This window comes from Chlorocebus sabaeus, chromosome 3 (assembly GCF_047675955.1).
Source record: "Chlorocebus sabaeus isolate Y175 chromosome 3, mChlSab1.0.hap1, whole genome shotgun sequence".
NCBI classification, from domain to species: Eukaryota; Metazoa; Chordata; class Mammalia; order Primates; family Cercopithecidae; genus Chlorocebus; species Chlorocebus sabaeus.
In genome coordinates this window covers 92,304,382-92,316,583 of record NC_132906.1, presented here as the reverse complement: position 1 = coordinate 92,316,583, position 12,202 = coordinate 92,304,382, and the positions used below count along the sequence as shown (strand labels likewise).

Sequence of the window (12,202 nt, the reverse complement as noted above, 5' to 3'; positions counted from 1 at the left end):
TTAGATCCTTCACTGCAAAAGGAGGGTGCATGGTGGCGCAACTCCCATTCCATCATTTCTGCTTTATTTGCTGGAATACCTTTTTGGTTTGTTTTTTGAGATGGAATCTCGCTCTGTTGCCCAGGCTAGAGTGCAGTGGCATGATCTCGGTTCACTGCAACCTCCACCTCCCAGGTTCAAGCAATTCTCCTTGCCTCAGCCTCCAAAGTGTTGGGATTATAGGGGCATGCCATCACACCCAGCTAATGTTTGTATTTTTAGTAGAGATGGGGTTTCGCCATGTTGGCCAGGGTGGTCTTGAACTCCTGACCTCAGGTGATCACTCCCCTCGGCCTCCCAAAGTACTGGGGTTATAGGTGTGAGCCACCGCGCCTGGCCCATTTGCTGGAATACTTTTATATAGGCAGACTGTCGTCTGGTTACTCGGTGGTACAGTTTGTATAAGAAAGGTAGGACCTTTTCCTTAATTGACCAGTTTTCAAAATAAGGAGTTGGCTTCCATATCTTCCTCTGGCGGTGACCAGTTCCTGTTCTTTCATTGTTGAGAGCTCGTGGGCTTCACTGCACGTGCCGTTTTAATCCATTGCTGCCGTCACCTTATTGAGCCTCGGCTTGCCCCCTCTTTTGCTGATGGGAGCAACTCCCAAGTCCCTTACACTCAGCCCTGTTGTAGTTGATAGTTTTGTGGCTGTCCGATAAGATAAGATATTCCTGGCTCATCTTGAAATAAGCTGTTTTTCCTGGGAGCCCCATTTTTCTCTTTTCTTTCTTTCCTTTTCTTCCTTTCCCTTTCCCTTTTTCCTTTTTCCTTTTTCCTTTCCTTTCCTTTCCTTTCCTTTCCCCTTTCCTTTCCTTTCCTTTCCCCTTTCCTTTCCCCTTTCCTTTCCCCTTTCCTTTCCCCTTCCCTTTCCCCTTTCCTTTCCCCTTTCCTTTCCCCTTTCCTTTCCTTTTTTTTTTGAGACAGAGTGTCACTGTTGTTCAGGCTGGAGTCCAATGGCGTGATCTCGGCTCACTGCAACCCCTGCCTTCCGGGCTCAAGCGATTCTCCTGCCTCAGCCTCCAGAGTAGCTGGGATTACAGGCGCCCGCCACCATGCCTGGTTAATTTTTGTATTTTTAGTAGAGACGCGGTTTTGTCATATTGGTCAGGCTGGTCTCGAACTCCTGACCTCAGGTGATCCACCCGCCTCGGCCTCCCAAAGTCCTGAGTTTCTAGGCGTGAGCCACCGCGCCCGGCTCCCGTTTTTCTTTTGATGGGAAGCGGTGTTTTGAGAACACAGCGTGGGCACCGCGCATGCTCGTTGCTGCCGTCTGTCGTTGTTTCCTGGCCTCTCCCGTAGACTGAGGTGATGAACACATGTGCTCCGTAGGTCGCACTGATACTCATATTCCAGGCCGCGGGGTTTCATTAACCCCTCTGTCTGTTCACATGTGTGGTTCCCTTTTCCCCTGTGGCAAATCCTGGCCTTTCAGGACACCAGGTGTGACAGGATACCCAGTGGGCATCCACCTGCTTTAGTCCATCATGGACCAGCCCTGCCCTAGGCTTGACCACGATTATAAGTTTCCCATGCACGTGCCTCCTCCCCACCCCCACGTGTCTGTGTGTCGGAGTGCCCAGCCTCTGCCTGCGCTGCCTCCTGCAGCCCCGCCCACTCTCCCCCGTTCCTGCCATCTCCAGGTCCGCGTTCTCCCTGTTGTTTTTGAAGCTCATTCCCCAGCACTTTCTGAAGGAAGAGCCCTTTTTCGGGAACAGTAGTCCCTGAATTTGTGCCTGTGGATGACAGTGTGCTGCCTTCCACCTCAAAGTCAGTTTGGCTGGAAATACAATCCTTGGCCACATTTTCTGTCCTTAAGTATTTTCCTTCAGCATAGGGTGTTACTGATGCTCTCATTTTCCATGCACTGTGTAGGAATTGTTCTGTTTGCTCGGACAATTCCTATAATAACAGGATGTTGTCCTTACTGAAATGACTAGCCATGAAAACATAGCCTGTCCAGTCCGACCCAGGAAAAGCATCCGTGTCTGCACCAAAACGGTTCAACCTCTCTAAATTCATCAAAGGTGATGGACGCCTGTGTCAGCGCTCCCGGGTGGAAAGGGTGATATCAGGACGTTGTGCACATGGGGGCATGCCTGTCCTGGGCAGATGGGACACTGGGTTTTGGTGAGCATGCACCCCTGGCAGCCTCGCCACACGGTGACGGGCACGTCGCTCAGAGTCTCAGGCCCACCTGACATGATCACACACTTTTCACTCTGTGTGATTAGTATCTTTTTGGGAAAAAACAGCCCTGCAACTCAGTTACTGATAAACAGAGCATTTCTCGTCAGACAGAATAAGGAAAACTGGGAAAACCCCACCCAGTCCACAGTACATTCCTGAGAAATGAGCGCCTGTGGGTTCCTGGCCGCCCACCTCTCCCTGTGCGCTGGGGCATCTGAGATGAAAGCGTTGCCGGTGCTCCTGTTCCTCACGTGGGTGAAACAGGAGTGAGCAAGAAGTGCAGGCCTCCTTCAAAGAGAAACCACCCGGGGCGCGCTGCCCACCGGCAGCTGCAGGGGCTTCCGTCAGGGTGGCTGGCTGGATTTCCCTGGTGAGGGTGACTGGCTGAGTTTCTGTGGTGGGGGGTGACTATCTGGGCTTCTGTGGGGGGGGTGAGGTGGTGGTGACAGCCTCGGCTTCCCTGATGGGGTGACAGTCTGGGCTTCCATGGTAGGGGTGACAGTCTGGGCGTCTGTGGTGGGGTAACTGTCTGGGTTTCTGTGGCAGGGTGACCATCTGGGTTTCTGTGGTGGGGTGACTGGGTGACTGTCTGAGTTTCCATGGTGGGGTGACTGGGTTTCCGTGGTGGGGGTGACTGGGTTTCCGTGGTGGGGGTGACTGGGTTTCCGTGGTGGGGGTAACTGGGTTTCCGTGGTGGGGGTGACTGGGTTTCCGTGGTGGGAGTGACTGTCTGGGTTTCTGTGGTGGGGGTGACTGTTTGGGTTTCTGTGGTGGGGTAACTGGGTTTCCGTGGTGGGGTGACTGGGTTTCCGTGGTGGGAATGACTGTCTGGGTTTCCGTGGTGGGAGTGACTGTCTGGGTTTCTGTGGTGGGGTGACTGTCTGGGTTTCCGTGGTGGGGGTGACTGGGTTTCCGTGGTGGGGTGTCTGGGTTTCCGTGGTGGGGGTGACTGTGGGTTTCTGTGGTGGGGGTGACTATCTGGGTTTCCGTGGTGGGAGTGACTGTTTGGGTTTCCGTGGTGGGGTGACTGGGTTTCTATGGTGGGGGTGACTGTGGGTTTCCGTTGGGGGGGGTGACTGTAGGTTTCCGTGGTGGGGGTGACTGACTGGGTTTCCGTGGTGGGGGTGACTGTGGGTTTCTGTGGTGGGGGTGACTGACTGGGTTTCCGTGGTGGGGGTGACTGTGGGTTTCTGTGGTGGGGGTGACTGTCTGGGTGTCCGTGGTGGGGGTGACTGTCTGAGTTTCCATGGTGGGGGTGACTCTGGGTGTCCGTGGTGGGGTAACTGTCTGGGTGTCTGTGGTGGGGGTGACTGTCTGGGTTTCCGTGGTGGGATGACTGTCTGGGTTTCTGTGGTGGGGGTGACTGTGGGTTTCCATGGTGGGGTGACTGACTGCGTTTCGGTAGTGGGATGATTGAGTTTCCGTGGTGGGGTGACTGGGTTTCCGTGGTGGGGATGACTGTCTGGGTTTCTGTGCTGGGGGTGACTGGGTTTCTGTGGTGGGGTAACTGTCTAGACTCCCATGGTGGGGTGAGTAGGTTTCCGTGGTGGGGTAACTGTCTGGAGGTGAGGTAGGGGGAACGTTATCCATGGTGGGGTGACTGAGCTTCCTTCCGCTGATGCACTGTTTGTCATCTGCAGCGGACTCTGACAAGCGTCATGCCAGTGACTTTGCCCTGTGGAAGGCGGCCAAACCCCAGGAGGTGTTCTGGGCCTCTCCCTGGGGACCCGGGAGGCCGGGCTGGCACATCGAGTGCTCTGCCATCGCTAGGTAAGGTGCCTGCCGCTTCGTGGGGGTTGGGGCTCACGTTTCCCTGGTGTCTGCTTAGGGCAGCAGAGGATGTGCATGGGAACAGGTGCAGCCTGGCATGTGTGCCCACAGGTGGTTTTCTGGGAAGAGATTTTCCTGGAGTGTGACAGGCCATGGGAGGTGGTGAACCAGACCCATGACACATCAAGCTTTCCTGACCTCAGCACCTCCTCCATTTAGTGGAGGGGCTGCGTTTTGGTTCACACTTGCAGCTGCCCTGTTCCCTTACCCTTCTCTGCAGTTGCTGGTCTTCGGGGCCCTGGAGCAGAGTGCTCACACCTACATCCCCCCTCGCTTCACACTTCTCTAGCCCCCAAATCCCTCTCCGCCTTCCCGCCAGCTCTTCTAGCTCAGGCAACTCACAGCCAGGGTGCTCTCCCACCACACTGCTCTCCTGACCCACTGTGGCATCCCCTGCTCTGGAAACACCATCTCTCTCCCTATTTCTGCCTCTCACTGGAGCCTTCTCCGCCTTCTCTCTGGTCCTTTTTGGACACGCCTCAGGTGTCCACACCCTATGGCTCTGCCCGCAGCCAGGGGCCCCTCGGGTGGGGCCTGTGACAGGCAGCATACCACCCGTGCCCTGTGTTACGCAGCTGCCCATGGGGCTTGCCACGGTTAGTTTTCTTTTCTTTTTTTTTTTTTTTTTGAGATAGAGTTTCACTCTTTTTGCCCAGGCTGGAGTGCAATGGCGCGATCTCAGCTCACCGGAACCTCCACCTCCCGGGTTCAAGTGATTCTCCTATCTCAGCCTCCTGAGAAGCTGGGATTACAGGCATGTGCCACCACCCCGGCTAATTTTGTATTTTTATTAGAGACGGGGTTTCTCCATGTTGGTCAGGCTGGTCTTGAACTCCCGACCTCAGGTGATCCGCCCGCCTCAGGCTCCCAAAGTGCTGGAATTAAAGACGTGAGCCACCACACCCAGCCTATAATTAGTTTGTTACGGTGGTGCTGGTTTGTGTGGCCTGACCCTCTGCAGGCAGCCGTTCGTTTAGACTGTTACCAGTGTTTCACTGTTACAGATCTCCCTAGTGAATAACTGCCTGTATGTTTCCTATTTGTAGAAATGGAGTTGGTTTGTTTTGTTTTTCCATTATACTTTAACTTATAGGGTGCAGGTGCACAATGTGCAGGTTTGTTACATTTGTATACATGTGCCATGTTGGTGTGCTGCACCCATTAACTCGTCATTTACGTTAGGTATATTCCCTAATGCTATCTCTCCCCGCTCCCCCCACCCCATGACAGTTCCTGGTGTGTGATGTTCCCCACCCTGTGTCCAAGTGTTCTCATTGTTCAATTCCCACCTATGAGTGAGAACATGCAGTGTTTGGTTTTTTGTCCTTGTGATAGTTTGCTGAGAATGATGGCTTCCAGCTTCATCCATGTCCCTACAAAGGACATGAACTCATCCTTATTTTATAGCTGCATAGTATTCCATGGTGTATATGTGCCACATTTTCTTAATCCAGTCTATCATTGATGGACATTTGGGTTGGTTCCAAGTCTTTGCTATTGTGAATAGTGCTGCAGTAAACATACATGTGCATGTGTCTTTATAGCAGCATGATTTATAATCCTTTGGCTATATATCCAGTAATGGGATGGCTGGGTCAAATTTCTAGTTCTGGATCCTTGAGGAATCGCCACACTGTCTTCTACAATGGTTGAACTACTTTACAGTCCCACCAACAGTGTAAAAGCGTTCCTATTTCTCCACATCCTCTCCAGCACCTGTTGTTTCCTGACTTTTTAATGATCGCCATTCTAACTGGTGTGAGATGGTATATCGTTGTGGTTTTGATTTGCATTTCTCTGATGGCCAGTGATGATGAGCATTTTTTCATGTGTCTGTTGGCTGCATAAATGTCTTCTTTTGCGAAGTGTCGTCTCTTCATATGCTTCACCCACTTTTTGATGGGGTTGATTTTTTCTTGTAAATTTGTTTAAGTTCTTTGTAGATTCTGGATATTAGCTCTTTGTCAGTTGGGTAGATTGTAAAACTTTTCTCCTGTTCTGTAGATTGCCTGTTCACTCTGGTAGTTGTTTCTTTTGCTATGCAGAAGCTCTTTAGTTTAATTAGATCCCTTATGTCAGTTTTGGCTTTTATTGCCATTGCTTTTGGTGTTTTAGTCATGAAGTCCTTGCCCATGCCTATGTCCTGAATGGTATTGTCTAGGTTTTCTTCTAGGGTTTTTATGGTTTTAGGTCTAACATTTAAGTCTCTAATCCATCTTGAACTAATTTTTGTATAAGGTGTAAGGAAGGGATCCAGTTTCAGCTTTCTACATATGGCTAGCCAGTTTTCCCAGCACCATTTATTAAATAGGGAATCCTTTCCCCATTTTTTGTCAGGTTTGTCAAAGTTCAGATGGTTGTAGATGTGTGGTATTATTTCTGAGGGCTCTGTTCTGTTCATTGTTCTATATCTCTGTTTTGGTACCAGTACCATGCTGTTTTGGTTACTGTAGCCTTGTAGTATAGTTTGAGGTCAGGTAGCGTGATGCCTCCAGCTTTGTTCTTTTGGCTTAGGATTGTCTTGGCAATGCAGGCTCTTTTTTGAATTTTAAACCATATGAACTTTAAAGTAGTTTTTTCCAATTCTGTGAAAAAAGTCATTGGTAGCTTAATGGGGATAGCATCAAATCTACAAATTACCTTGGGCAGTATGGCCATGTTCACGATATTGATTCTTCTTATCCATGATCATGGAATGTTCTTCCATTTGTTTGTGTCCTCTTTTATTTCATTGAGCAGTGGTTTGTAGTTCTCCTCGAAGAGGTCCTTCACATCCCTTGTAAGTTGGATTCCAAGGTATTTTATTCTCTTTGAAGCAATTGTGAATGGGAGTTCACTGATGATTTGACTCTCTGATTGTCTATTATTGGTATATAGGAATGATTGTGATTTTTGCACATTGATTTTGTATCCTGAGACTTTGCTGAAGTTGCTTATCAGCTTAAGGAGATTTTGAGCTGAGACGATGGGGTTTTCTAAATATACAATCATGTCATCTGCAAACAGGGACTATTTGACTTCCTCTTTTCCTAATTGAATACCCTTTATTTCTTTCTCCTGCCTGATTGCCCTGGCCAGAACTTCCAACACTATGTTGAATAGGAGTGGTGAGAGAGGGCATCCCTGTCTTGTGCCAGTTTTCAAATGGAATGCTTCTAGTTTTTGCCCATTCAGTATGATTTTGGCTGTGGGTTTGTCATAAATAGCTCTTACTATTTTGAGATACATCCTATCAATACCTATTATTGAGAGTTTTTAGCATGAAGGGCTGTTGAATTTTGTCAAAGTCCTTTTCTGCATCTATTGAGATAATCACGTGGTTTTTGTCTGTGGTTCTGTTTATGTGATGGATTACATTTATTGATTTGCGTGAGTTGAACCAGCCTTGCATTCCAGGGATGAAGCCCACTTGATTGTGGTGGATAAGCTTTTTGTTGTGCTGCTGGATTCGGTTTGCCAGTATTTTACTGAAGATTTTTGCATCGATGTTCATCAGGGGTATTGGTCTAAAATGCTCCTTTTTTATTGTGTCTCTGCCAGGGTTGGGATCAGGATGATGCTGGCCTCATAAAATATGTTAGCGAGGATTCCCTCGTTTTCTATTGATTAGAATAGTTTCAGAAGGAATGGTACCCAGCTCCTCTCTGTACCTCTGGTAGAATTTGGCTGTGAATGTGTCTGGTCCTGGTGTTTTTTTGGTTGGTAGGCTATTATTGCTTCAATTTCAGAGCCTATTATTAGTCTATTCAGGGATTCAACTTCTTCCTGGTTTAGTCTTGGAAGGGTGTATGTGTCCAGGAATTTATCCATTCCTTCTAGGTTTTCTAGTTTATTTGCATAGAGGTGTTTATAGTATTCTTTGATGGTAGTTTGTATTTCTGTGGGGTTGGTGGTGACATCTGCTTTATCATTTTTTATTGCGTCTATTTGATTCTTCTCTCTTGTCTTCTTTATTAGTCTTGCTAGCAGTCTATCAATTTTGTTGAGCTTTTCAAAAAACCAGCTCCTGGATTCATTGATTTTTTTTTGGAGGGTTTTTTGTGTCTCTGTCTCCTTCAGTTCTGCTCTGATCTTAGTTATTTCTTGCCTTCTGCTAGCTTTTGAATGTGTTTACTCTTGCTTCTCTAGTTCTTTTAATTGTGAGGTTAGGGTGTCAATTTTAGATCTTTCCTGCTTTCTCTTGTGAGCATTTAGTGCTATAAGTTTCCCTCTACACACTGCTTTAAATGTGTCCCAGAGATTCTGGTATGTTGTGCCTTTGTTCTCATTGGTTTCAAAGAACATCTTTATTTCTGTCTTCATTTCGTTATGTACCCAGTAGTGCTTCAGGAGCAGGTTGTTAAGTTTCCAAGTAGTTGAGTGATTTCGAGTGAGTTTCTTAATCCTGAGTTCTAGTTTGATTGCACTGTGGTCTGAGAGACAGTTTGTTATAATTTCTGTTCTTTTACATTTGCTGAGGAGTGCTTTACTTCCAACTATGTGGTCAATTTTGGAATAAGTGCGATGTGGTGCTGAAAAGAATGTATATTCTGTTGATTTGGGGTGGAGATTTCTGTAGATGTCTGTTAGGTCCACTTGGTGCAGAACTGAGTTCAAGTCCTGAATATCCTTGTTAACTTTCTGTCTCGTTGATCTGTCTAATGTTGACAGTGGGGTGTTAAAGTCTCCCATTATTATCGTGTGGAAGTCTAAGTCTCTTTGTAGGTCTCTAAGGACTTGCTTTATGATTCTGGGTGCTCCTGTATTGGGTGCATATATATTTAGGATAGTTAGCTCCTCTTGTTGAATTGATCCCTTTACCATTATGTAATGGCTTTGTCTCTTTTGATCTTTGTTGGTTTAAAGTCTGTTTTATCAGAGACTAGGTTTGCAACCCCTGCTTTTTTTTTTGTTTTCCATTCGCTTGGTAGATTTTCCTCCATCCTTTTATTTTGAGCCTATGTTGTGTCTGCACGTGAGATGGGTCTCCTGAATACAGCACACTGATGGGTGTTGACTCTTTATCCAATTTGCCAGTCTGTGTCTTTTAATTGAAGCATTTAGCCCATTTACATTTAAGGTTAATATTGTTATGTGTGAATCTGATCCTGTCATTATGATGTTAACTGGTTATTTTGCTCATTAGTTGATACAGTTTCTTCCTAGCAATGATGGTCTTTAAAATTTGGCATGTTTTTGCAGTGGCTGGTATTGGTTTTTCCTTTCCGTGTTCAGTGCTTCCTTCAGGAGCTCTTGTAAGACAGGCCTGGTGGTGACAGAATCTCTCAGCATTTGCTTGTCTGTAAAGGATTTTATTTTTCCTTCACTTATGAAGATTAGTTTGGCTAGATATGAAATTCTGGGTTGAAAATTCTTTTCTTTAAGAATGTTGAATATTGGTCCCCACCCTCTTCTGGCTTGTAGAATTTCTGCTGAGAGATCCGCTGTTAGTCTGATGGGCTTCCCTATGTGGGTAACCCGACCTTTCTCTCTGGCTGCCCTTAACATTTTTTCCTTAATTTCAACTTTGGTGAATCTGACAGTTACGTGTTTTGGAGTTGCTCTTCTCGAGGAGTGTCTCTTCTCGAGGAGTATCTCTTCTCGAGGAGTATCTCTGTGGCATTCTCTGTATTTCCTGATTGTGAATGTTGGCCTGCCTTGCTAGATTGGGGGAAGTTCTCCTGGATAATATCCTGAAGAGTGTTTTCCAACTTGGTTCCATTCTCCCCGTCACTTTCAGGTACACCAATCAGATGTAGATTTGGTCTTTTCACATAGTTCCATATTTCTTGGAGGCTTTGTTCATTTCTTTTTCCTCTTTTTCCTGTCAACTTCTCTTCTTGCTTCATTTCATTCATTTGATCTTCAATCACTGATACCCTTTCTTCCACTTGATCAAATTGGCTACTGAAGCTTGTGCATGCATCACGTAGATCTTGTGCCATGGTTTTCAGCTCCATCAGGTCATTTAAGGTCTTCTCTATGCTGTTTATTCTAGTTAGCCATTCATCTGATCTTTTTTCAAGGTTTTTAGCTTCTTCGCGATGGGTTCGAACATCCTCCTTTAGCTCGGAGAAGTTTGTTACTACCGATCGTCTGAAAACTTCTCTCAACTCGTCAAAGTCATTCTCCGTCTAGCTTTGTTCCATTGCTGGTGAGGAGCTGCACTCCTTTTGAGGAGAAGAGGTGCTCTGATTTTTAGAATTTTCAGCTTTTCTGCTCTGTTTTCTCCCCATGTTTGTGGTTTTATCTACCTTTGGTCTTTGATGATGGTGACGTACAGATGGGGTTTTGGTGTGAATGTCCTTTGTGTTTGTTAGTTTTCCTTCTAACAGTCAGGACCTTCAGCTGCAGGTCTGTTGGAGTTTTCTGGAGGTCCACTCCACACCCTGTTTACCTGGGTATCACCAGCGGGGGCTGCAGAGCAGCAAATATTGCAGAATGGCAAATGTTGCTGCCTGATCATTCCACTGGAAGCTTTGTCTCAGAGGGGCACCTGGCTATATGAGGTGTCAGTTGGCACATAATGGGAGGTGTCTCCCAGTTAGGCTACTTGGGGGTCAGGGACCCACTTGAGGAGGCAGTCTGTCCGTTCTCAGATCTCAAACTTCGTGCTGGGAGAACCACTGCTCTCTTCAAAGCTGTCAGGCAGGGACGTTTAAGTCTGCAGAAGTTTCTGTTGCCTTTTGTTCAGCTATGCCCTGCCTCCAGAGGTGGAGTCTACAGAAGCATGCAGGCCTCCTTGAGCTGCGGTGGGTTCCACCAGTTCGAGCTTCCTGGCTGCTTTGTTTACCTACTCAAGCCTCAACAATGGCAGTCGCTGAGCCTCCCCCAGCCTCACTGCTGCCTTGCAGTCAGACTGCTGTGCTAGCAGTGAGCGAGGCTGCATGTTCATGGGACCCTCCGAGCTAGGCGTGGGATATAATCTCCTGGTGTGCCGTTTGCTAAGACCATTAGAAAAGCGCAGTATTAGGGTGGGAGTATCCCGATTTTCCAAGTACCGTCTGTCACGACTTCCCTTGGGTAGGAAAGGGAATTCCCTGACCCCTTGTGCTTCCTAGGTGAGGCAATGCCCCACCCTGCTTCAGCTCACACTCCGTGGACTGCACCCACTGTCCAACAAGCCCCAGTGAGATGAACCTGGTACCTCAGTTGGAAATGCAGAAATCACCCTTCTTCTGCGTTGCTCATGCTGGGAGCTGCAGACTGGAGCTGTTCCTATTTGGCCATCTTGGAAGTGACACCAGAAACAGGGTTTAAAAAAAATCACTGTTAACTCATGGATTTTAGTATACTTGATAGCAAATGTTTATTTTAATGAATAGTTTTAAAAAACTTACAAACACAGGAAAGGATGATTAAGGTAAACATTTTAAGCTATTAGCTACATCAAAGATTTTCAGATGGATAAATCCAGTCACCCCGAAACCTGTGGGCATCGTATCGGGGATGTGTTTCCTGGTTGGGTATAGAGGGGGTTGGGTGGGGATAATTATCTCCCATGAGAGGACTTTGCTCCATTCATGGACTCCCAGACTGCTTGAGTGAGTATTCAGCCCAGAGTAGGGTCACCTCATTCCACCAGGAGGGAAGCCTTGTGCCCCACGACCTGCCTGTCTGAATTTTGGTGGGTCTTCTTTAAGACCCAGAAAGAGATTCCCTTTGCTGCTAAGCCCCCACCCCTTGCACTGTGGTTATGCGGCTCATCTGGAAACGCTTCCGTCGTTTCCAGATGAGCTCAAGCTCTGTTGTTAGCAGGAAGCATGGGCCTGACTTTTGATTAAAAAAAATTAAAAATGTCCAGTCACCAGTCACACTTTAACTACTTCTGTGTGTTTATCAATACTGAATAGCAGACCACGGCATATAAACTGGGTTGTAGATCCGTTTTTTAGATACAAATAATTTCTCTAAAGCAGGTAGAAAACATATAGTGAGTTTGACATGTAATGTTACTGTAAAATACCTTATTTTTGTAGAAAGATTAAATAATGAAGAGACCATTGTTGTTCCTTCTGAGCCTCCTCTGATTTTAAAATAGGTGTTAACGTAGATATCAGGAGCGAGACTAACATAGTAAAGGCTGTGGCCCCATCGTTCAGCTTGTGAAACTTTCACGTCGTTGTGTTGGCTTCAGATCTTCGTAAGGGAGAATTGCCCATCCAG

The 12,202-nt window shown here is 47.0% G+C and overlaps 1 protein-coding gene across 6 annotated transcripts in view; it reads left to right on the top strand.

Annotated features, from left to right (window-relative positions):
• Positions 1-12,202, top strand: part of CARS2 (cysteinyl-tRNA synthetase 2, mitochondrial) — a 64,543-nt gene that overhangs the window by 29,057 nt on the left and 23,284 nt on the right. For 5 of the 6 annotated variants that reach the window (XR_012092619.1, XM_073014492.1, XM_038007883.2 and 2 more), the window contains one exon: positions 3,868-3,997. Coding sequence is in view for 4 of the 6 variants with exons in the window: in XM_073014492.1 (XP_072870593.1) it covers positions 3,868-3,997 (130 nt within the window). In the remaining 2 variants the exon portion in view is untranslated. Of the gene's footprint in view, positions 1-2,241; positions 2,598-3,867; positions 3,998-12,202 lie in introns of those variants that run through there. The other variant, XM_038007888.2, reaches the window with a different exon arrangement.